Source organism: Scylla paramamosain, chromosome 6 (genome assembly GCF_035594125.1).
Source record: "Scylla paramamosain isolate STU-SP2022 chromosome 6, ASM3559412v1, whole genome shotgun sequence".
NCBI lineage: Eukaryota > Metazoa > Arthropoda > Malacostraca > Decapoda > Portunidae > Scylla > Scylla paramamosain.
This window is the reverse complement of record NC_087156.1, coordinates 21,682,381-21,706,996: the sequence shown is the minus strand read 5'-3', so window position 1 is coordinate 21,706,996 and position 24,616 is coordinate 21,682,381. Positions and strand designations below refer to the sequence as shown.

The 24,616-nt window shown below is 43.9% G+C and overlaps 1 protein-coding gene across 1 annotated transcript in view; it reads right to left on the bottom strand.

The window, feature by feature from the left end:
- The window catches only part of LOC135101395 (single-stranded DNA-binding protein 3-like), a 200,752-nt gene extending 184,816 nt beyond the window's left edge, over positions 1 to 15,936 (bottom strand). The window contains 2 exon segments of the mRNA XM_064005322.1: positions 14,884 to 14,956; positions 15,858 to 15,936. Coding sequence (XP_063861392.1) covers positions 14,884 to 14,956; positions 15,858 to 15,913 — 129 coding nt within the window. The 5' untranslated portion in view covers positions 15,914 to 15,936.
- Positions 15,937 to 24,616: the final 8,680 nt, after the last annotated feature.

Sequence of the window (24,616 nt, the reverse complement as noted above, 5' to 3'; positions counted from 1 at the left end):
CAGAGTAATGGTGTAAGTACATCTATTATACACACACACACACACACACACACACACACACACACACACACACACACACACACACTTACGCGCGCCATAAACACCGTGTAAACAGTTCGGCATATACAAGTTTAGTTCACGATATTACACTTCACATCACGTTAATACTAGCTTAGTTACTACATTCCATTTTAATTGCATAAAGATTTCGACGCAGAAATTATACATTATCTTTACTAATGCTATTATCATTATCACACACACACACACACACACACACACACACACACACACACACACACACACATACACACACAATAGATATACAAGTAAATTTAAAGGCTACAAATTACAAACAAAATAGAACACACACACACACACACACACACACACAATCAACATTACCCCCAAAGAATAGAGAATCCCATCAGCTGTCCTTGCTAAGCGTGCAGGTTGGAGAGAGGGAAGGAGGGTGGAATACCCAAACTATCCTGCTATCGTTCACATCCGCTCCCATGTATATATTTATCCTGTGAGATGCCGAGGCCGGAGTGAGGACGAGCCCCGCACCAGCCAGGCAGGCACCGAGGCATCCAACACCCCGACCTTGGCGCCGCTGAGTGCCTCCCTGATTTGTTCCTTGTATCAGATGTGTGTGTGTGTGTGTGTGTGTGTGTGTGTGTGTGTGTGTGTGTGTGTGTGTGTGTGTGTGTGTGTGTGTGTGTGTGTGTAAGCGCTTGATGTTGAATAAACAATCAGAGATAGCTTATAGGTATGAACAACAACAATAATATAATAATAATAATAATAATAATAATAATAATAATAATAATAATAATAATAATAATAATGATAATAATACATTAAAATTACCATGATTATCACCTATTTACTACTACAGGACATAACACATAACATCCTCCACCGCACCATCCCTCTCTCCACCACCACCACCACCACCACCACCACAATCACGCCCCTCCGACCAACCCTCCATCAGAGCCCCACACACGGCAAGTCAACACGGCGCCCGGCTCTCACTAGCACGGGGATACCAAGGCACAGAAGCACAAGTGACACCTAACGCTACGGAGACCACCACCACCACCATCGCTATCGTCAGTAAACCACGCGAGGCCACAAAACCCAAGGAGTAATTTTTCACAATAACAGCCTTGCACAGCGGCGTGATTGACGTCAGCACATGTGTAAAGGGTGTAATTGCCGGGTCAGCAGGGGCGGCCATATTTCAGGTGGACAGGCGCTCCCTCTAGTGTCAACAAGGCGTGAGGAGGACCCTACTACCTAACGTCGACGCCACCGCCACCATCACTACCTTCACCCCTGTTCCCCTCTCTCGTTGTCCCTCCTCCTCATGATGATGTAGCCTTTGTTTGTTTGATCAATACTGCGTTGTGTGTATTATTATTATTATTATTATTATTATTATTATTATTATTATTATGACGGCAGCGGCAAATGTCATTGTTGTTATGTATTCAATTGACAAATAATGAGCGATTAATAACGTCACTCAGTATTTAGATTAGGTCATTACCATTATTATTATTATTATTATTATTATTTTTGTTATTATTATTGGGATTAGCGTTATAACATCATTACCATCGTTACTCCCAGCTATAGTTTTAATCCAAGGGGAAATCGCAGAAAAATAAAAATCCATAAAACAGCAACTCCTAACTGCTTGTCCATTTCACCATACATTCGCTACTGCGAGGAGAAAGTACATCCACGTAGCAAGCATACTCGTAACTTGCAAGCGCCACCCCTCACATTCATCCACTGTCATATTACCAAACACACACACACACACACACACACACACACACACACACACACACCCTTAATCCTTTTGATTACTACTCGGCACACCTTCACTCAATTACGAACCATCTAGAGACATTTTTATTCTACAGCCATTTCTAAACAATATATAGGCTACATGCTATAAGATTGTTTTTAATTCCTCTCTTCTTTCTTGTAGGTGTTTATATAGATCTTGTATGGGTTAAGACTACATAACGAAAAGTAGTTTGAGCTCCTTTTTTCTTTCAGGTTCTTACTAATTTCTTGCACTGTGGCCTTTGGTGCTGTGAATTGTTGCACATCGCAATGAAAGAGTCAAAGCAGCACCTACCCACCAACCAAACGCCCCCTGCCAGACCTCACTCCCCCTTCCTCTCCACCTCCTTTACTACTCTGGAAACACGACACCAAAACCAGAGTAAAGAACACACTACACCCTATGAATTTATACCCTAATAAACAACCCGTCACTTGACCCTAAAATTAGAGCCTGTAGTCCCCTTAGTTCAGTCCGACGGCGATTCCTGTCAGACTGTACCGCCGCGCCTCGCCGAGTCACGCACGTAAAGAGTTGCCAGGCAGTGCGTACCGGTGGATGCCGGTAAACAAAGCGAGGCAGGCGAGGCGAGGCTGACTGGCTGGCTGGCTTGTTGATTGGTCACTGTACGGCAAGGATGTTCTTGAGGTCCTTGTCTTGTGGGGCGTTGACATTTACGTATAGCTGTGCAAGATATGATGTGTGTGTGTGTGTGTGTGTGTGTGTGTGTGTGTGTGTGTGTGTGTGTGTGTGTGTGTGTGTGTGTGTGTGTGTGTGTGTGTGTGTGTGTGTGTCTGGGGGGAGGGGGGAAGCTGTATATGTGTGTGGAGCTAATCTAAATGTTATGTCTCCTTCGTCAGTAGCATTTGATAAGCGGAAAGGTTATCAAAGCAGAGGTGAGTTTATTGACACACATCGCATTCCATCGTAGCCAACTCCAAAAGAACTCGTGGTGACCGATAAACACTGAGAATTAGCAGACTAGTGACAGCGATGCAAGATCCGTATTTTGAAAAACTTTTGGGAACCATGATAACTATTTTCAAAGGCCAGGTGTTACTAGAGTTCTCAGGTAGTTTTCTCACTGACGATGCAGAATACTTATTAAACGATGGCTGAAAAAAAAAAACGTCCCTGGAAACAGATCTCTATAACTTCAACTAGTTTATTATAAGAAACAAAATATGACGAGATAAAATGTCGATGTTTTGAAATATGGATCTAAGAACTAATATTTCAGGGAGAGAGAGAGAGAGAGAGAGAGAGAGAGAGAGAGAGAGAGAGAGAGAGAGAGAGAGAGAGAGAGAGAGAGAGAGAGAGAGAGAGAGAGAGAGAGAGAGAGAGATACTCGGTGATACACACATGACTGCATCAACACATGTAATCAGCTTTCACCGAGACCCTCCACTCCACTTTTACCAAAAAAATAACATGACGAGGAACGAAGCCTCCTACTTAGCGACGACCACAGCCGACCACACTTCCCAATTCCCGGTCATCACTACCAGCGATGATCTCCAATACACAGGTAAAGTGACAGCCTCCAGTCACCGCCACCGCCACCACCCCTACACACACACACACACACACACACACACAGCTTCTAACCACAGTCGCACACAGCCAGCCACGATAAGATCTATACTTCCGTTTAGGGACTTAAAACTCTACCGGATGTTCAATACTGCTTCCGTTTCCGCTTCAGCCGTGATGCTGAGTCGACCATCACTCCCGCGGTCACCACCACTACCACCGCCACCACCACTACCACCACCCTCGTCCCATTGAAGAGAGACCAACAGCCTCCCTCCACTCGCCCACCCCCGTCCCCAGCCCGCCGCCATCAGCCGCTTGGCATGAGAGCAGCATCATTTCGACCAAAGTTAACAAACCATTTTCTTGCGGTGGAGCTTATTTCATGCCTTAATTAGTAAACGTAATAATCTCGTATTCAATTCAAAGGTAATGATTTTTTTTCTCCCCGGCAAGTCTGACACTACACAATTCCTGGCGCAGATGTAAAGCCCATCCAGGCCAAGCCGCCCCGCCTCCACAGCCAGACATACATTATTACACTCCAGCATAATGCACTTGATTACACAGTGTCGGGGCGGCGGCCTCCTCAGCCCAGCTATCACGGGATCTTCCTTCACGGTGCCGGCGGCTCCACAAAAATGTTAGGCGAGGCGGAGGGCGGGCGGTGGGCGGGTGTTTACCCAGACGATCCCACCCGGAGCCACCGAGCCTCCGCGGCCACGCGCGGAATAATGACGAGTCGGCAACCCTGCCCTCACCTCCCTGTTTGTAAGAGTATTATAACTAATTAATCTGTATTCCTCTTCCTAGATGTATTTAAATTATCATATACGTCTCAGGCAGGTCTCCTATCTACAGGAATTGCAGAAGATATAGAGATCCTAAAGGTGGGTTCTATATCATCCCGCGGGAAGACAAGGTCATGGTCCACGTAAGCCTTTCCCGGTGCTGGTTACATGCCCCGGACGCAAGGATGCCCCGACATCCCTGCTGATCTGCTGATGTGCGGTGCTTCGCTAATCTTTCACATACAATCGTGTAATAATCACGCCCGTCCCTCCAATGAGTCACCACGGCAGTGTGTGGAATATCTAACGAAAAGACAATTCTTACGCACAGAAAAGACGAGGGTGAAATAAAAGTACAAATACAATAAAGCCCATTAGCATGTTAATATGCAAATCCAGCCTGAGAACGCGTTTCCCCTTGGCGCTGAGTGGAATAGGGCCGCCAGGTGACATGTTCTGATGGCGAGCGAACACCTCTCACTCTTATCTAATCTCCCTGACATCAAGAGTGACGAAGATTAGATCAAGGAGTTTTTCCCACCCCACCAAGGTCCACTACTTGCGACACTCCCCAAGGACACTCGTCTCGGGCACGCACGCGCCTGGCACCCGGAACACCCACACCTGATTCACTACTCACGCCTCTCCTCTCCCGGGCCGCAGCGATCAAGCGTGCTTCACTGCGCGGGGCAACACAAACACCCGGCAGAAAGCTGACAAGACGTTTATAGCTTGCCATGCCCTCGTGAGCAAAACACTCATAAAATCCCTGCTTTTTTTGTGACCACCTGCGTATATGAAAGCAAGTCAGCACAACATTTAATAAAGCCCGTGTCCTCATTTCAGTATTTTTGGAACAGAACACCTTCCGTCAGCTCTCTCTCTCTCTCTCTCTCTCTCTCTCTCTCTCTCTCTCTCTCTCTCTCTCTCTCTCTCTCTCCCCCGGACTTTTCCCGCTCAGCCCACAACAACAGGCCACGGGACGTGACGCTAATCCATACAGGTCACCGCCCACGCCGCCCCCTCACCCCACCCACCTAGCCACCCACAAGCCTCGATACCTCTCTTGCACCAACTACTGCTCAATCGATTGCTGAAATGACGGATCGATAAGGTAAGTATATGTAGTAGTAGTAGTAGTAGTAGTAGTAGTAGTAGTAGTAGTAGTAGTAGTAGCAGTAGTAGGAAAAATCAGAGGTCAAAGACTAAAAAAATAATAATATACCTGACTGGACATAATCATAAATATAACAATGACTACATCATATCCTGTGATGCTCTCTCTCTCTCTCTCTCTCTCTCTCTCTCTCTCTCTCTCTCTCTCTCTCTCTCTCTCTCTCTCTCTCTCGCCATGCCCCGAGTGTCTGGTGGACGAGGTGAAACAGTCCAATCATGATCACTGGAACCTGAAGCTTTCACGCCGCACACCGGAGGTAACCACAGAAGCAGAGAGACCCGGCGGCGGTAAGACTCCCCACCCCCCACTACTCCACCCCGACCCACAAATCCTCCAACCACCAACACAACTTCCCAGTCCCTCCAAAGGATACCTTGCTTGAAACCCCCCACGAGCGCAAAAGCAAAGCCATTTTTCCAAGAGATTTTCTTATAATAGCTTTTTTTGTAACTAACATACGAATGGAGTTTATACAATACCATATTCTGAAACACTTCTGCTCATACCACCACTACTTTCAAAAGGCTCTACTAGTTGTTCAAGCTACACGGGTTTTTAAGGATGCTTTTTTTAAGGTTCTAGAGATAAATTAGCAAGATTCCTATATCATTAATAGGAGAAACACTCGTGATAACCCGTCTAATCATCTCTGTGGCCTCTGAAAATAGTCCTGGTGAGAAAACAGAGCGTTTCTGAATACGGACCACTGCATGTACCGCGGAATCGATCCAGGTTTCTGCTTACGGTGCATGATTACCTGTGCTTGTGCTACCTGAGCGTGAACGGTCGTAAGTGGACCGCAGACCGACCATGTTACTGTTCTGTTGGCTGCACTGCTATTGAAGTGCGATTAACAAACAAGATGATGATGATGATAGTAGTGATGACGACTTAGGTATAAAGTTACGAGTATGTGATAGTGGTGGTGGTGGTGATGATAGTAGTAGTAGTAGTAGTAGTAGTAGTAGTAGTAATAGTAGTAGTAGTAGTAGTAGTAGTATCAACTATTTTTTTTAATGGTGATATAAGAAACTATAATACTAATAATTCTCTCTCTCTCTCTCTCTCTCTCTCTCTCTCTCTCTCTCTCTCTCTCTCTCTCTCTCTCTCTCTCTCTCTCTAGAAAGTGGAGTTACTTGAAAAGAGCCACACAATAATACTTATATCATCATCATCATCATCTCTCTCTCTCTCTCTCTCTCTCTCTCTCTCTCTCTCTCTCTCTCTCTCTCTCTCTCTCTCTCAGTGATAAGGTCGATGAAGAACAGCTTTCCTCGACTCACGACCGCCAAGTCACAACGGTGCTTGCAACACAACCCACCCTCGCTGACAGTTAATCAATAAATCATCTATTTTTTTGCCGTCGTCTTTGTCATTGTGGTCGCGGCAAGACAAAAGAACCAACAATCGTCTGTGCCATAAACCCCTTCCCCCCTCCTCTTCTACCACCTCCTCTTCCTTGACTGCCTCCGCAAAACGCCACAACAAAGACTTAATAACACCACTACGTTTTCCTTACTTCACACACAAACACACACACACACACAAGCAAGCAAGCATCATCATCATCACTAGGTATATGAGTAAGACTAGATCGTGCACTGTAAATCAGATCATTGTAAAAGACTTTAAATTCACACGCACGCACGCGCACACACACACACACACACACACACACACACACACACACACACACACACACACACACACACACACACACACACACACACACACAAGCAAGCAAGCACACACTAACGATGCTAGGGAGGTAAATCAATGAAGCAAGTAATGGAAAACCAAAATATACAGATTAAAGGATACTATCATAGATGAAGTAGGCAGAAAGCACTTGAAACGACACGAAGAGTACGACTAATTCATTTTAAGTGTGTTAAATTATGAGATAAGTATCGACACACCGTGCAGTTTAATTATAGGATGTGTCTAAAGTGTAGTACAGAACTAAGAATAAAAACACCAACACACACACACACACACACACACACACACACACACACACACACACACACACACACACACACACACAGTCCATTTAAATCACGTCAATGCTTTCAACATACCCTAAGGAAAATATCGCACCTAACAAACAAATAAATAAATAACTAAATAAATAAATAAATAAATGAATAAACAAACACGAGAAAATTGTGAAATATTACCGGTATTACTCCAGGAAGCACAGTGACAAAATCTTAAGAATGAGGAAACAATGCAATGATGCTCAAGGGCGATGCTTACAGGCTTGGTTACTGTCCTTTGATGACCGTGCAGCCTAGCTATGTCCGGTTCCCTTATTTTAACCTTTCTATTGCTATGGTCGTCCTTTCTTAACATTCAGATCGTGGAGAAAAATATGCAAGTTCAAACCGAAAAAAAAAAAGTTAAATAAGAGGTTTATTTTGGCTTCCCTTGTCTACAGAACTGTTTTATGAGATCATTGTAGAAAAGCTGGGAATTATTATAATAAAAATTATGTAAAAAGGAAAGTTAACTAAGCTTATTCTCGACGGCACAAGGCCAGCACCAGTCCTCGCAGCACAAACCACCACCATCCATCTTTGCAGCACGTCCCTCCACCATTCTCCTCTCTCCATGTGCCTCTCTGCTAACGAGCGCCCAACAAGAACCCAACCAAGGCCAGTTTAACCTGACCTTGGGTTTAACAACATTAATGATAACGTGTACATGTGCAGTATGTGGAGTTGTCCTCGCCCACCACCATGCACAACTATCAGCTCTCGTGAGACAAGCCAATGATGTCGGATTTCATTTAGAGCAATCGATTCGTGTTGCCGCCACACAATGGACCTTCGCTGCGGTTCGCATAGGAACAAAACCATAGTGTTCAAGCTTTTTTTTTTTTTTTCTTTTTTCCTCTCCTGATCTTCGTCCACACCTCGGTAACTGGTCGTGCCGGGAGCTGGTTTGAGCTGGGAGGGGGATGGGGGGCTAGTGCCTCTGGAAGCGTCTTTACTCTTAAGTAATGAGCTAAACAATATATTGTGGCTGATTGAGTTACTGAGGATTAGAATAATCATTAGACGTTTACTGCACCAACACTGAAATTTGTAAGAACTTTACAATCAGTTTAATTAAATTCGATTAAATTAGTATAGGTATCAAACAATCAAGAAAGCAAGCAGCACTCCTACATCAGTCCGAGAGGTTTCCCTGCACGGTAGTGTGTCAGCTTAACGGGTAGCGGTGACAGCCACGGTCACCGTGAGGGGAACGGCGCGGCCACAAACGGTGCCGCTACGCCTGCAGAGGTGCCTTCCAGCATTGTTACCATACACAACTGTACCTCGCAATCAATAATTCGGATAAAGATGAGAGGGAATCAAGCATCAACCTCAGGACTGTACGTCACGCTGGAGTAGGAGAGGGAGGAAGGCGAAGAGCACGTAGTAGATAGCAGTTAAAGGAAAGTGGAGAAGGAAGAAGGTAAGATACGAAAACAACAAAATAAAAGGTAATAATATACATGTTTGCTTCTAACAAGATTATGTGCTTAAGCACGCTACTCAACCGATGTTTACTGCGAGTGTGTGAGAACAAATAAATTGAGGAGGAGGAGGACGGTAAGTAGGAAAGGAGGGAGAAGTGTTATCGCTTAACTATCGAGCTCCTCAGAATGACAAGATGGCTTTGAAGGTATACTTACTTACTTGTTTAGCTATTCAACCTTCAGATGAAGAATTACCTACTGGAAACATTCTCTCTCTCTCTCTCTCTCTCTCTCTCTCTCTCTCTCTCTCTCTCTCTCTCTCTCTCTCTGATCTATTCCTGCGCTCCTTTGCTCGGGCGGACGGCGTCAACAACGAGAGTGCGCGTCCTGACACACGTGTCCTCTATCACTGGCCGCGATCACAAAGCTCATGTTCCCAACCACTGCCATCCCTGACGTGACTCAAGAAAGCATCGATGTCTTTGACGGCCGCACCACGCCTCCCTAGGCTTCCCTGACTGCTCAGATGACCCCGTTTGACCCCACTGACTCCGGGAGAGACGTTCAGCCTCACTCACACTCCCAAGCTCCCCTCTCCGTCCTCCCTGCAGTCTCCCCTCCGCTTCACAAATGTTCAACCCCATTACATGACATCCAAATACAGCCTTTTGAAGATATTATGCACATTTACAGTAACATTTGCCAAATTATGGTAACCAGCATAATGACAAGATGTGAACACAACAAACTGCCCCAGAATCAAGGATATCACGATGGATTTTCAGTTATGCGAGGTGAATCCGGAGAGTTGGCCGGGCCATGCCTACAGCAGCGCCGCCACCGGCTACCAGCCACACTACCCGCTGGCTAGGTACTGTACACCTCACACCGCCTCCCGCCGCCACGCACACGCTGCCACCGCCCTCCTCCTCCTCCGCCTCCTTCACTACGGAGAAACCCACGCACTAATGAATGAGCTCTGGTAGAAAAATAAAACTACGAAATCCCAAGCGCGAAGTACACTGATAAACCATTTAATTACGGCTGTCATCGCTGGTGGGAGTTAAGGGGGACCTGCTGATTACAAGTGACCATACTTGATGACGCTAATACCAGCTTATCTGGCCTGCCGGGACAACATCCCCTCCCTCCCCGGACACTGGCGCTCGTTCCAGCTTTAATGTCGCGCGAGGCTTTACTTGTATATACACATTGAAACCAACAGCTCGGCTGTGTGTGTGTATTATATATATATATATATATATATATATATATATATATATATATATATATATATATATATATATATATATATATATATATATATATATATATTCCTTTGTACCCTGGAGCAGGAGTGGCTGGGTATGTGCCTGAGGGTTCGCCCGCCAGGTGGGAGGCAATTCGACACCCCTTTCACCTTCCACCCCCCTTCTCGACATAATCAATATGAGTACGAAACCCTCGGGACTAAGACATCCTAACTCGTCATACTACAGACAAAAACCATCAACCCAAAGACTTGGCATCCAGATTTCTGCGGTGCACTTGTAACACCCTCTACCCGCGCCTAGGCAAGGAGAAAAACATGCTACAACTGTTTGTTTATATAATGTAAACTTTTGTAGTAATTTTGTATACTAAGGAACAATAGTTTCCACCTGTATTGACCGTGCGTGTTCGTACTACACTTCCTCACACACACACAAACACACTTCTCATATGGCAATCACACCGCCTCATCCTATAGTCGGCGAGCAACGCTCCAACAAAGACGAATTATGTTACAGTTCTGACAGAACTTCAGCTTCTTATATACATGCACGCATACCACCCACAACACGCAAGCCCCTCCTTCATGCGCTGTTAAACACAATAAACTGCTGGCTATAATCAATAAATCGTTGCTAGATTCTGATAAAATAATTCCTCGGTGTGTTACATTTGTCAGATTTGCTATATAGTACTAGACGACTTCTAATTTAATTAATACAAGATTCTTTAGTCATGCTCAACATGCCTTGCAGCTCCCCCCAAGATGTGACCGGTGCTTCACCTACCCATGTTGTTTGGTCGAAGTGTATTTCCATCCCGAACACTGAATACGGCACGTTTGTGGATATGCAGTTCTTGACATCATCCGTGAATTTCTCTACCGCGGCATGAAGACATTGGTTCTTAAGTCAAGGAGAAAGAAGTTAAGTCCGGGAACGTAAATTAACTACAGACAACGTTCCAGATAATTCACTACTAAAGGAAGATTTATTCATCCGCTTCAACAATGGAGTCCCTCTGCCTTCCCCGTCCAACTCTGCACGTCAATACATACTCATATCTGCGATCGACTTTTTTATTTCCCTCGCTTACACTAACTACAATGAAGCCCTAGAATCAAATAATCAAATTGAGTGTTCACTGCCTAGCACGAAATAATATTGTAAGTATTGAGAAAAATGGCAACTATAGAACGAATTCTCCCAAGTTCATCTGTCAATAGTATTGAAAAGCGCTAAGGATACTTGAAAAGTATTCTGCTTCACTTTCGGGTATGACTAAACACGCATGTTATAACAGGATGTCAAACAAGTCGTGTAGCCATTCACAGGCTGCTGTGGCAACGCTTTCACAGCCTCCCCGAAGGCGAACACATCCTACGGTCAAAAGCAGTCTCTCCCTTCCTCTCCACCCCTCCTCTCCCCACCAGCCCACGAAAGGCAGGCTACCATCCCATAAACCAGGAGGGGGGTGAGAGGCGAAAGGGAGGAAAGAGGGGGGGGGTAGGGTGGAGGGGGGAATCTAACCTACTCTAAAACAAGCGGCACGGCAGATACGGGGCTTGGCGGGTCGATAGCAGCTACGCATCGACAATGAAAATCGGCGAAGCGGTTGTATAGTGGACCAGCTTGGTTGGTGGCTTATTCTCGATGAATATTTCACCGAGTAAGCAAGAAAGGGCGGCCGGGAGGAGTGCGCATGGTGGCGGCGGCAGTGGTGGTGGCGTGAGTGGTCAGCCTCGTGTTGGTCCCTCAAACACAGCCGGCCAGCCAGCCCTCCAGATCCACCGCTCTCCACCAGCTTCAAAATATTGACCGGTGCAACACTCAGATTTGCTAAATGTGTTGCAAACCGTAGAGCACTAAGCTGTCTACCACACACACAAAAAAATAAATAAATAACAAATAAAAAAAAAGAAAGAACCGCTCCCCCGACTTCACCGACGTTAATTTGTGCTTCCAGTTTAATCTAGTTGTTTCATTTAAGTCACTATGGCTATGAATGGGGCTGAATACGGCAAAGCGAGTGGTTAGTCCACTGTATATAGCGGCTTAAGTTGTGCCAGAGGACGTCCATCTCCACCGCCACTATCCTGATTATTCTATAAATATTATCACTAAATAGTCGGGGTCAATTCTGCCTTTTGTTTGCTTGTTCCACTTCATTCACACTCGAGATTGGTGTGTCTAAAATAAGCGAAATTGTCTTTGCTCACCAAAGAGAGGTTTCTGCTATACCACATTACAATAATTCTGGCTTAATCATTCAGTCGACGATTAATCAAACAAGCAAATATTATTCGACTAAATAATTTCGAATCTTTCAAACGTCATATCCCAACGCGGAGAGAAAACATTAGGTCTCCTCCCCAGCCAGTCTCCCGGCAGCCACACACCTTTCTTGTGCACTGCAGCTCGCTACGCCACGCGGAACTAAAGTTAGCGATCGCGGAATATGCAATAAACACGAGTTTCTCGGTTTCCTGGAAGATATATTCCGTGTTATCATCTTTATAAAGCTTATTTTTATCAGCATTAAAAATATGTACTTGTAATAATAAGCATTTCAGGTAATCCAAGCCAATGTTAATATTTACCCCCGTAAAATAATTTCTCCCGCCAAATTAAATTCCCAGTCAAGCTAATGATGTACATTTCCCATCGGATTGTTTTCGCGGATTTTCTACATTCGTGTTATCTGGAATACTGCTCAAAAGCAACGGGAGGCACACTATTCCCTTCCTGTTGAGAGGATATGTGAGGAGGTTTGGAGTGTGTGGAAGCCTGAGAAACGGGAGAGTCTGTGTAGCGGGGTCGGAGGCACACAGGAGCTTGGGACGAGAGCGGGGCGTGGAGTGGGGGACGGCAGACGTTACACATAAACTACAACATTCTTCTTAGCTCCACGGCTCCTAACCCAAACGCTTACATGAACAATTGATATTCACCAAGAATATCACCTACAGTAAGTCGATAAATGAGTCCGTCTGAGGGGTCCGGCCGCCATGCGCAGTACATACAGGAAAGGGCAAATGATAAACCTTGCCAGTTCTGCACCAATTCGGGAAATAAAAAAATATTTGAAGAATGTACCCCTGCGTAACCGGCGATTTTTCTCCCCCCACTTTTTTTCCCTAAACCCGAAGCACTATGCTCGACAGGGCATCATGCTGCAGTGTGCAGCACAGAAAAACCAAACAATGTGCTAATTTCGGAATTGTATGAAGAACAGAGAACGAGTCCCGTTAGAGCGACACTGCAGCAGCTACCCAGCCCGGCGCCCACCTAACTACCGCGTCGCCAACCAGTTGATTCATCACGAAAGAGATATTAGGAACACGGGACAACCTTTAGGGGCTAAAAAGGGTCAAGTATGTTTAATATGGACACTTGTGCTAACAAACATCAATACGACCTGTTCTACTCTACCTGCTCTCATGTAACTATAAATGTTTTATATGTATGTTGGTTAACTATAACTATTCAACACTACATATGAGCGCCCATTATATATATATATATATATATATATATATATATATATATATATATATATATATATATATATATATATATATATATATATATATATAACCATGTTATACGATGTCATCAAATGGACGGCAACGCCGCGATGCTCAGGCAGAGTGGGTGGCAACGCCGCCAAGATCATCATCTACTTCGGCACGGCAGACAACCACCGCCACCGCCGCCACCACCACCTCCGCCGATACTCCAGCGCATGAATATTCCATTCCCCAGTCATATATACATTCACCAAATGCTGAAATGAGTAACATTCAGACACACTGCCACAGGAGAGGGAAGGTAGCATGGTTAGAGCAGGAGCAGAGGCAAGGCCAGGCCGGGTGAGGCCAGGTGACCACCACACTGACACTTGAGCTCACGTCAACACACTTCTCTTGGTATGTTTCCCACGGAAGTTTTCCCGTCACGGTGACTGCACAGAGGGAACGTGACGGAGGCTTCTCACACTGTACAAACAGCCCTCTAAACATATACATCGATCATCATCACTGAGTAGTAGCTACATACGGCATCACAACACTGACTCCAAAGGCATGAGTCTATGGCGGCCACGGATTCCTTCACCAACACCAGCAGCCTGTGTGGGACAGTAACTTGGCTATACGACCCAACTGCTGCTTAACATCAATTGTACTCAGTGGCCATTTAACACTTTAGGTCATAATGTAGTCTTCTTGTCGCCACTATGTACGTACACAGCCGTCATTTATTTATTTTTTTCGTCACTGCAAACAGCAAGCACCAGTTGTGTTACACTTATCACTGCACTCACAATAGTAGTCGCTGACTTCACTTTACTGTTGCACATGAGCTTTCTTAAGATTTCATCACTATTATCACTATGAAAGATTCATGTTTTTCAGCACTTAATGGAACCCTGGTTGGGTGCACACACCAACACTTGTCTTTTCTGGACAGTTTCTTCTTATGACTTGCTGTAATCCAAGTAAACGACCTGTGGCTGGAATAAGGCACAGATGGCGAGATAGGAGGCTTGTCGGCCTAGCGGGCTGGCTTTCGACTTGTTAGTATTTCCGATCGATTTGACGTCAATTTTCACATATTCAATTCTCAGGATAACAAATTAACAGATAATTAAGATAAATCTGGCACATTAATAGTAATGCCAAACCACCAAAAACAATAATTTCGGTGCCTCAAGTCAAGCCGGCCACCCCCGCTGACCCACCAGACTCGAAAGCAACAGCATAACAAGTACTTACTTCAGAGAGAAAGGTCTGTGCTGCTTTTTGGGCACCAACGTGTAGAAGATATTCGTACACATATAACGCCAATCTGAAATACAGAAAACGAACCACCATTAGATTGTAAGCTGAGCACAACACACTAACACTGAAACACAGAAAACGAACAACCATTAGACTCTTGGCTGAGCATAATACACTCACATTGAAACCGGTCTACTATTATTTATACACTCTCCCATCTTCAGTGTTACTGTCTTTACAGCTTGACATGGATCATTCAATGCCAATTATAACCAGACAGTGCTATACACGACCATTTAACAACTTGTCCAGCACTCAACGACCTTTAAAGCCAGCAAGCTAAGCCACAAATCATACAAGAACACTCAGAACCGCGGGGTAATTAAATACAGAACAATACAATTTCCTAATAGGTGCCACGGCCCCCACCTCCACCATATTTATATCCACGTGCAGCCACACACACCACTCTGCCGGGGAGTCTGAGGGAGGCAGCATGAACCTAAATTTACTTGCTTATATTATTGCACTCAGTAGCAGTCTCACGAACTCAGCCTTCCGGTAATTGGTGTACGCTTTGTTGTTGGTATTTAAGCCTCCCGCCAAAAGAGGAGCGGCGAGCGTCCCCCTCACCACAGCCACCCCCTCGACATAGCAAGCCACGCGGTCGCTCACTCCACACATTTATTCCATCATGTGTTCCCTGGGGTTCACTTCAGGGTGCAACAGAGGCTCGGCAGGGATAATACAATGGAAAAATAGAGAATACACCACTTTGAGGGGAGGCCGACCGCTAGCTGGAACAGCTACTATCACTCATCCAGCTAGATCACCAACCCTTGTGTTTATCTGTCGCAGATCACATGATTCACGTCAATCTTTCCCTGCTAAGTTATTCACCATCAACACTTTCATACTGAGCACTAATAGAAGGCTTCAATCCTCTCCGTTGTTCAAGTTTCACTTACTTTTCCCTGGCTTGCGCATCGGAGGGCACCGATGAGCCCTTCCCCTTAGCGTACATGTTGAACACTGTACTGTAGCCAAGTCGACTCACCAGCGGGGGAGGGGGTTGACGGCCAAGGGGAGGGGAGGGACGCTGGGAGATGAGGGGGGTCGTTGCCATGGCTACCTGCTAACGCTACGCGCTCATTGGCTGGCGCGCTCACCTGGGGGGAGGGGTGGGGGTGCGCACGTGGGATGCTAGTTAGTCTTGTTGTTGTCCTATACTTCACAAACTATTTCATCTAACCTCATCTCGTGCAGTGCACCTCGTGGTCGTGCTTGCACATTTTGTTGCGTCCGAAATAATACCGCTAAGCTGGCTAGGGTAAGAAAATAAAATAAATTATTGTGGACGAATTGGCATAACAAAGCCAATGCCGCTAACCCCATATCTTGATGAGGAGAGTGTCTTTTGGACATGGATTACAATTATTTATATTTTTCAGTATTCATGTTCAATAAGAACTAGTAAATCCCAAATTACTTCATTATCTAAGTCATAATTTCCGGCCTGAAACATGTCTGCCGAATGTATTGACCATTGAGGGTTTCCGCAGTATTTTCTTGAGTTCCCGTTGGGAGCAACTGGAAGCAGCCAGAGTTGCTTGACAGGGCGAGCAGAGCCTCAAAATGATGGCAGGGCGACACTTCTCTGCGGGCGGAGGCGCCGGGCTTCGCTGCGGTGCTGGCGGACCCATGTTCGGAGTGGTGGTGCGTCTCTGGCTTCAGCGGCACTTGATGGACCTACCCGAGCATCCTGGCACCCCTGCTGCAGCCGATGCCGAAGAGGGAGTAGAGGACGGCTCGAAGCATGGACGAGCATCCGGTGAAGTTGGAGGAGTGAGGGTGGAGAGGTATCATGGAAGGGGAGGCAGGGGAAAGGATATGTCCATAACAGTGAATTTACCGTGTGCCTCATCGATTGTTACATGTAAGAGTGTATACATTTTCCTTGAACAGATTTACAGGCCTGAAAACACTCCAATAATAATCCTTATTACCATTTTCTTCCGGACAACAGCTTTTCTTTACTCCTATTACTAACGTTGAGATTTTCTTACAATCCATTCGAAATTCCTTATCCACTCCCCCGCCTATCCCCAATTATATCTTTTAAAGATTGTTAACTTCCTCTTTTCAGTCCAAGCAGATAATTACCGAGTCAAGCCATTTGTTCGAGGTATTTCCTGACATTCTTTCTCCTCTTCACACCACAAAGGTCAAGCTTTTATTGGGAAGGTAAACAGTATATCCTCAAACTATGACTTTAATATGTGTGTGTGTGTGTGTGTGTGTGTGTGTGTGTGTGTGTGTGTGTGTGTGTGTGTGTGTGTGTGTGTGTGTGTGTGTGTGTGCGCGCGCGCGCACGCTTTAAACAACCCTCACGAACAGTTATCTTGTGTAACTCTCATCATTTCATCCAGAAAAAAAAATAATAATTTGCTTATCTGATATTTAAAGAGGTCATGTAGAGGCAGTGAAGCTGAGGAAGGATGAGAGGAGGTTCAGGAATGCCAATGCTGCCTTTAGCTAACATGTAAAGGGCGTGGACAGACTAACATAACCACTCCGCTCTCTATGACTTTACACTACCATCATCACTATCACTACTATTACTACTGTTTTTACTATCACCACCACCACTGTATTATTACAACAACAACAACAACAACTACTACTACTACTACTACTACTACTACTACTACTACTACTACTACTAGGCACGCGAATTAGATATGCTAATATGGGAAAAAGACAAAAACACTTCATAACATCCTCGTCTTAATACCCGTGAGAATACGTCTTCACTTGACATGAATATTATAATATATACACCTGAGACAGCTTCACTTAGCTCTGTCCCTTTCCCCGTCAGAGGGAAGCACCAATAGACGCTTCCTTCTGTTTCTTCCTGGAGTGAGGCATGAAGGCTGGATCCATATTCTTAAAAACTTTGGACTCTTATAAGGACAATTTTCAAAGGCCCAAGGGATAATTATTCATTATCCAAGCTCTCAAGAGTGTTATTTTCCTACTGATAAGGCAGAATCCTCGTTAAACTATCGCGAGAATCATGAAAACACTTTTGAAAACTACAGTAGGCAATTTCCAAAGGCCTAAGGGTTGATAATTCACTGCTCAGACTGTCGAGGGTGTTATTTCCCCACTAATATGCCAGACTCCTCGATAAATTATCATTAGAACACTGTAAACTCTAGTAAGACAATTTTCTAACGTCTAAGGTCTAACGGAGAGATGATTATTCACTGCTCAGGGTACCAAGGGTGTTATTTATCTACTGACAGAGCATAATCCTCGCTAAATTATCACTAGAATTTTTAAAACACTCTTGAGAACTCCAGTAGTTTCCACCACAACATACTGAAAGCAGTCGAGATAAAACGCCGAAGTTTTTAGAAAAGCTGTCGTCTTGCCTACACATCGCACACGGAGTTTCTGGAGCGGCGGGGTGAGGCAGCCTAGATGGCGTTACGGGTTACTTCCATTTTATAACTTCCCCTGACAAGCTCCAGTACACGTAGGTCTGAGCCGCCCACCTGGCCAGTCAGTCCTCTTTCAGCGTGCTTCAGGCACGTCCCTCTGGTGAACAGGAGTCCCCCCACCCCTGTTCACCAGAGGGTTATTGTTAATGCGGTGACAAGGGTGGTGATGCAGACGTGGTTGTCCAACACAGTGTTCACCTCTTGATCGGGCATACAATATTCATGAAATGTGTCCGAGATCACTATCTTACTGCATAAACACAAACACACACACACACACACACACACACACACACACACACACACACACACACTATGGTCAATAAAGGTAAATTCCCGCAGACCTCGTGGGCGTTTAATATATTGACAGCCATTGCCAGCAGCTGCCACTTACATCACTAACTGTAAACAAAAGTAGATCCCCCGAATTGCAAGTCAAGATGCGAATAAGCCTTGTACCTATACGGCGCGCGGGAGACAACTGTTAGCTGTGTGTGTGTGTGGAGAGAGAGAGAGAGAGAGAGAGAGAGAGAGAGAGAGAGAGAGAGAGAGAGAGAGAGAGAGAGAGAGAGAGAGAGAGAGAGAGAGAAAAGGAGAGAGAGAGAGAGAGAGAGAGAGAGAGAGAGAGAGAGAGAGAGAGAGAGAGAGAGAGAGAGAGAGAGAGAGAGAGAGAGAGAGAGAGAGAGAGAGAATTTTCCTAAGCTCTATCAACTCTGAAGTGATTTCTGGATGGGTAAACATGGCAGTGTGCACAAGATCCTTTGTCCAAATTGATATTCTGGTAATGCAACGTCCTCAATCAGCCATCGTGTTTCTGAATTAACGTTTCAATGATTTGTCGGATAACCCAAGTAAGGAATATATCCCTATTATCAAACAGAAGTATTGAGATTACTGATGATTAAATCATGAAAATGAAAAGAAAAATGTTGATATATAAAGTATATATCAATTAATAAAGAGTGTTTTTGTAGTGTCTTTATTTCTTTTAAATGTGAAATATGGTTATCATCTATGCACCTCTCCTAAGAACTCAAAAAAATATTTTATACATATACAATGGGTCTTCTTTAAATGAGGAACATATCACTATGATCAGATAGAAATTCTGAGATTGAATATTATTTTTTTAATTAAGGTCTGGTTCTGTAAAAAAATGAATAAATAAATAAAAATAAATAATGATAATAATAATAATAATAATAATAATAATAATAATAATAATAAGAAGAAGAAGAAGAAGAAGAAGAAGAAGAAGAAGAAGAAGAAGAAGAGGAAGAAGAAGAAGAAGAAGAAGAAGAAGAAAAAGAAGAAGAAGAAGAAGAAGAAGAAGAAGAAGAAGAAGAAGAAGAAGAAGAAGAAGAAATATTTGCGATTAAAAATTTTCTTCAAAGATTACAGATGATTAAATCATGAAAATTTGAAGAAGAATATTGATATGAAACGCATATATCAATTTTTTTTTGTGTCTTAATTTCTTTGAAAAGTGAAATAAGGTTATCATCTACGCACAACTCCTAACAACTAAAAAGAATATTTTACACATGTACATTTGTTCTTCTTTAAAGTAAGGAAGATATCCCATGTAATCAGATAAAAAGATTGAGATTAACTTTTTTTTTTGAGGTCCGGACCTATAAAAAAATAAATAAATAAAATGAAAAAAAAACATTGCGATTAAAAATTTTCCTTCAACATTACAGAATGTTGAATCATAAAAAGTATTGGAAGAATATTGATATTAGTAGTATATATCAAGTGACAAAATGATTTTATGCTTTGTAAATTTCTTTTAAGAGTTAAAAATGGTTAATATCGACACACAAGAATATTCTACAGATATACGATGGTTCTTCTTTAAGTGTCTTGATTCATTTTCCTACTTCACTTTTTATATAATTAAAGTTTTCTTCTCAGTCATCACAGAGCCATAGGGCTTCAATGTTTTTACATAAACTGCCGTAAACATTCAATAAGCACTGCACTGTATTCACCATTATGTATAATTCCCCACATTATACCAATCACTGTAGTGGTTCATATTTTACTCATTCACTCACATGCATCACCATAACACCTCAGTTCAGTTACCATGTTCCAAAATGTTTCATAACTTTTATGTACGACAAGGAACATTACTTTTTTTTATGATATAACGTCATTCACTTTTTTTCCCAATCATTACCAACTTCCCCGATTGTAAAGGTGGCGCAAGATGTAATTACAGAACCATACTGCGTTGCCGGGCCAGTGAGGGAAGGATTACGTGGGTAGAGGGTCACTTCTTTTCTTTTCTTCTTCTTTTATGAAGGTCGAGTTTTCAGGACAATAATCCCGTCTCTACCCCCTTCCCCCTCCCTCCACCCTCCACCAGCAAGCCTCGGGTCGGTTTTTCCGTGAAGTCGATTCTGAGGGGACGAATAAGCAATGCGTCTCTCTCTCTCTCTCTCTCTCTCTCTCTCTCTCTCTCTCTCTCTCTCTCTGGTTTTCTATCAATCAACCAATCTATCTATCTTTCTATTTATCTATCCACTATCTATCCATCAGTCAATCAATCAATCAGTCAGTCAATCAATCAATCAATCTATCTATCTATCTATATTTCTGTCTACTTCTCTCTCTCTCTCTCTCTCTCTCTCTCTCTCTCTCTCTCTCTCTCTCTCTCTCTCTCTCTCTCTCTCTCTCTCTCTCTCTATACCTGCCCACCTATCTATCTGTCTAACTTACACATACCTCTATATGCCTAGTTAGATACAAATAGATAGACACATTCAAAAGGTAAACAAAGTGGTGGCTGTGGCGGTGCACTTGGCTCACACAGGAGAGATCTGTTGGTCGAATCCCTCAGCTGATCACACTCTTCAGGTTCCATCCCCCGTAAACCTGCCACGGGATAGGCCAAGTCGAGCAGCTGTGGCCTTACAATGCAGTACGATCGAGAACCATCAGTTCCACCAGAGAGAGAGAGAGGGAGAGAGAGAGAGAGAGAGAGAGAGAGAGAGAGAGAGAGAGAGAGAGAGAGAGAGAGAGGTGGGAGGAGTTGGTGTAATACAAGATATACTAGTGTAGGTAACGCCACTAATGAATGGTGAAGAGTCTCTCTCTCTCTCTCTCTCTCTCTCTCTCTCTCTCTCTCTCTTACTACAAGTTAGTCAGATCTACCAACACCTTCCATTGCTGTATCAATTTAAATTCCTGACTCGGGATTGGCGGACAGAACTAGTATCTGCTTAAGAAAAAAGAGAGAGAGAGAGAGAGAGAGAGAGAGAGAGAGAGAGAGAGAGAGAGAGAGAGAGAGAGAGAGAGAGAGAGAGAGAGAGAGAGAGAGGTGGGGGGAGGGGGTGAAGGGGGGCATCGTGTCTGTGAGTCCCTCAATAGTCGTGAGAGGTCGCCTGGTGAGCCCGCGGGTACACGCTGGGGCCATAAATCATCCATTCTTACGGTTATGTACCCTAATGAAAGGGCCACAAGGTTGAGAACTCGCCTAGCATCGTTCTATCCTTTTATTTTTCCTTTTTTTTTTCTCTCTCCCTCCCTCTCTTGTCCTTGGCCTCGACGGTGAAGGAAGAAACTTGGGCGGCGGGAGGATATGGTCCAACTAGGTAACTTGCCCCGGAGTTGCTATGGGGAGATGCATCATCATTACACACCATTATTATATATTCCTGGAGTAATATCATCCTGGAGGGCGCAATTACCCCGCCAGAGAAAAGGTAACAGCAATGATTTGGCGGGATGAGCGTGGCGATGCGCGGAGCTTAAGGGAAAGGTGAAATACAGGATAGCCCGAGCGCTTTGACTCCGGGGATGAGGAAGGGAAGGGAAGGGTGGGGAGGAAGAGGGGGGCACATCAACTTGCAGGAGAGACGGCAGGTAATGGGAATGATAAAAGGCAGGAGTGCGAAGACAGGTGGGGACTGCAATGTGTGTGTGTGTGTGTGTCTGTGTGTGTGTGTGTGTGTGTGTGTGTGTGTGTGTGTGTGTGTGTGTGTGTGTGTGTGTGTGTGTGTGTGTGTGTGTGTGTGTGTGTGTGTATTTTACAAAACAGACTCCTCAATATAACTCGAGAGAAAGAGAGAGAAAGAGAGAGAGAGAGAGAGAGAGAGAGAGAGAGAGAGAGAGAGAGAGAGAGAGAGAGAGAGAGAGAGAGAGAGAGAGGGAGAATTTACCAGCACATATCAATCTGAAGACAAGTAGCGGAGGTAGTAACGCATCAGTACACATTAAAAGTGAGATCTAGACACTGAGTGAATCAATGTTCAGAACACGAAGAAAAGTAAAAATAAAAAATAATAAATAAATGATAGATATTAGATTGAGCGACCGAACAATGAAGATACGAGGAAGTGAAGGATGACGAGGAGGAAGTGGAGGATGAGGAGGAGGAGGATATGAATATTTCAAGAGGGCGCATCAAGTGGCGTGCTGAACTTCTTATTAAGGCAAAATATACAAGAATGGACGAACGCGTGGTTGAGTTATCACAATTGATCAACCACAGGGAAAGTTCATCTGCGCTTAAAGAATTACGAACAAACAACAACAGAAAGAAGAAAAATGAATGAATAAGTGATACGCGGAACACAAAACATAAAAAAAAGGCAGTAAAAGAAAGTAACTGTGTGGAAAATACGAGTCAGGTGAATGAAATATAATGATGACGCCGTTTCTCCTCACAACAAATGAGAGAAGATACGGAAGCTTTGAACAACGATGACGGTGTGGAGGAGGTGTAGGAGGAGAAGGAGGAGGAGGAGGAGGAGGAGGAGGAGGAGGAGGAGGAGGAGGACATAAGGGGAAGGCGGACAGTGCGCGGGAGGGAATAGAATCCCTCAGCATACGTACGAGTACGTGGGAATAAGAGGATTGTGGTTGGAGAGAGAGAGAGAGAGAGAGAGAGAGAGAGAGAGAGAGAGAGAGAGAGAGAGAGAGAGAGAGAGAGAGAGAGAGAGAGGCGGGCAAATAAATAGAAAGATAGACGGAGAGATAAATGATAGATAGAGAGAAATAGAGATAGACAGATAAATAGAACATACATATACATAGGTATAATGTAACTGCATACGAAACTGATGAATTGGCATAGTAATATTTTTACTTTTTTTCTTTTATAAGTGAAAATTTGATCTTCAGTATAATGCATAAAAAGAACAAAAAATATGGTTATATGAAATTGCAAACCCGTAATAATTGTGCTTCTTGAAGAAAACGAAGATGGAGAAAAAACAGGAAAAGAAAAGAAAAAAATATCATACATGTGCTGCAATAAAAAAGAGAACGACAGTGTAAAGTTTTACAGCGTTCGTCGGTCTGCTCGTCGCTGCCTCCTGGGCCTGGCGAGCATGTCCTGTGTGTGTGTGTGTGTGTGTGTGTGTGTGTGTGTGTGTGTGTGTGTGTGTGTGTGTGTGTTTTGTTACTTGAATTGTATTTTTCCGGAGCTCTATCTACCTTGTGATGCCGTCTCCTAATCATACCGTATCATTCACTTCTTCAGGTCCTGCGTCTGTCTGCAACACACTGTTTCCTGCGCTAACTGGTTCCTCGGGCAAATGCCTCTACTTGGGGAACAATTTCTTCGTATATCTTTCTATCCTCTTATCATGAACAATTTTCGAGTGTGGCCTCTTGATTTGCAGCCCGCCAGTGTGTGCTCATTTCCGTCAATTTACTCCATTCTTGTGGCGCATTTGTGCATCATTATCATGCCACCTCTCTTTCTTCCTTCCAACATTGTAAAAATTTTCCCAAACGGAGCACCATTTCGTCCTCGCTCTTTCAACTTTTAAAATTTTTTGGTAACTTTTGTCTTTATGCGCGTGGAAAGAACGGCAACGCATCCACGTGTTGGTGTTATGAATGCTGTGATTAATTTTCATTCTTGCCTGTCCTTGAGTAATTTATTACTTGCTTTTAATGACAAGATTTATACGAGTACTATTTTTTAATTTCGTCTTTAGATATGAATAAGTTTTGATCACTTTATATAATTTTATTTATTTATTCGTGTTTATTTTATTTTATTTTGCTTTTATCTTATTTATTTATTATTATCTTTTTTTAGATTAAAGATCACCCAACGATTCCTCTTCTCTCTCTCTCTCTCTCTCTCTCTCTCTCTCTCTCTCTCTCTCTCTCTCTCTCTCTCTCTCTCTCTCTCTCTGGTACTCGTCTGCTCTGAATTACAGTTTCGCGGTTGGTTCCATTAAAATAATTCATTG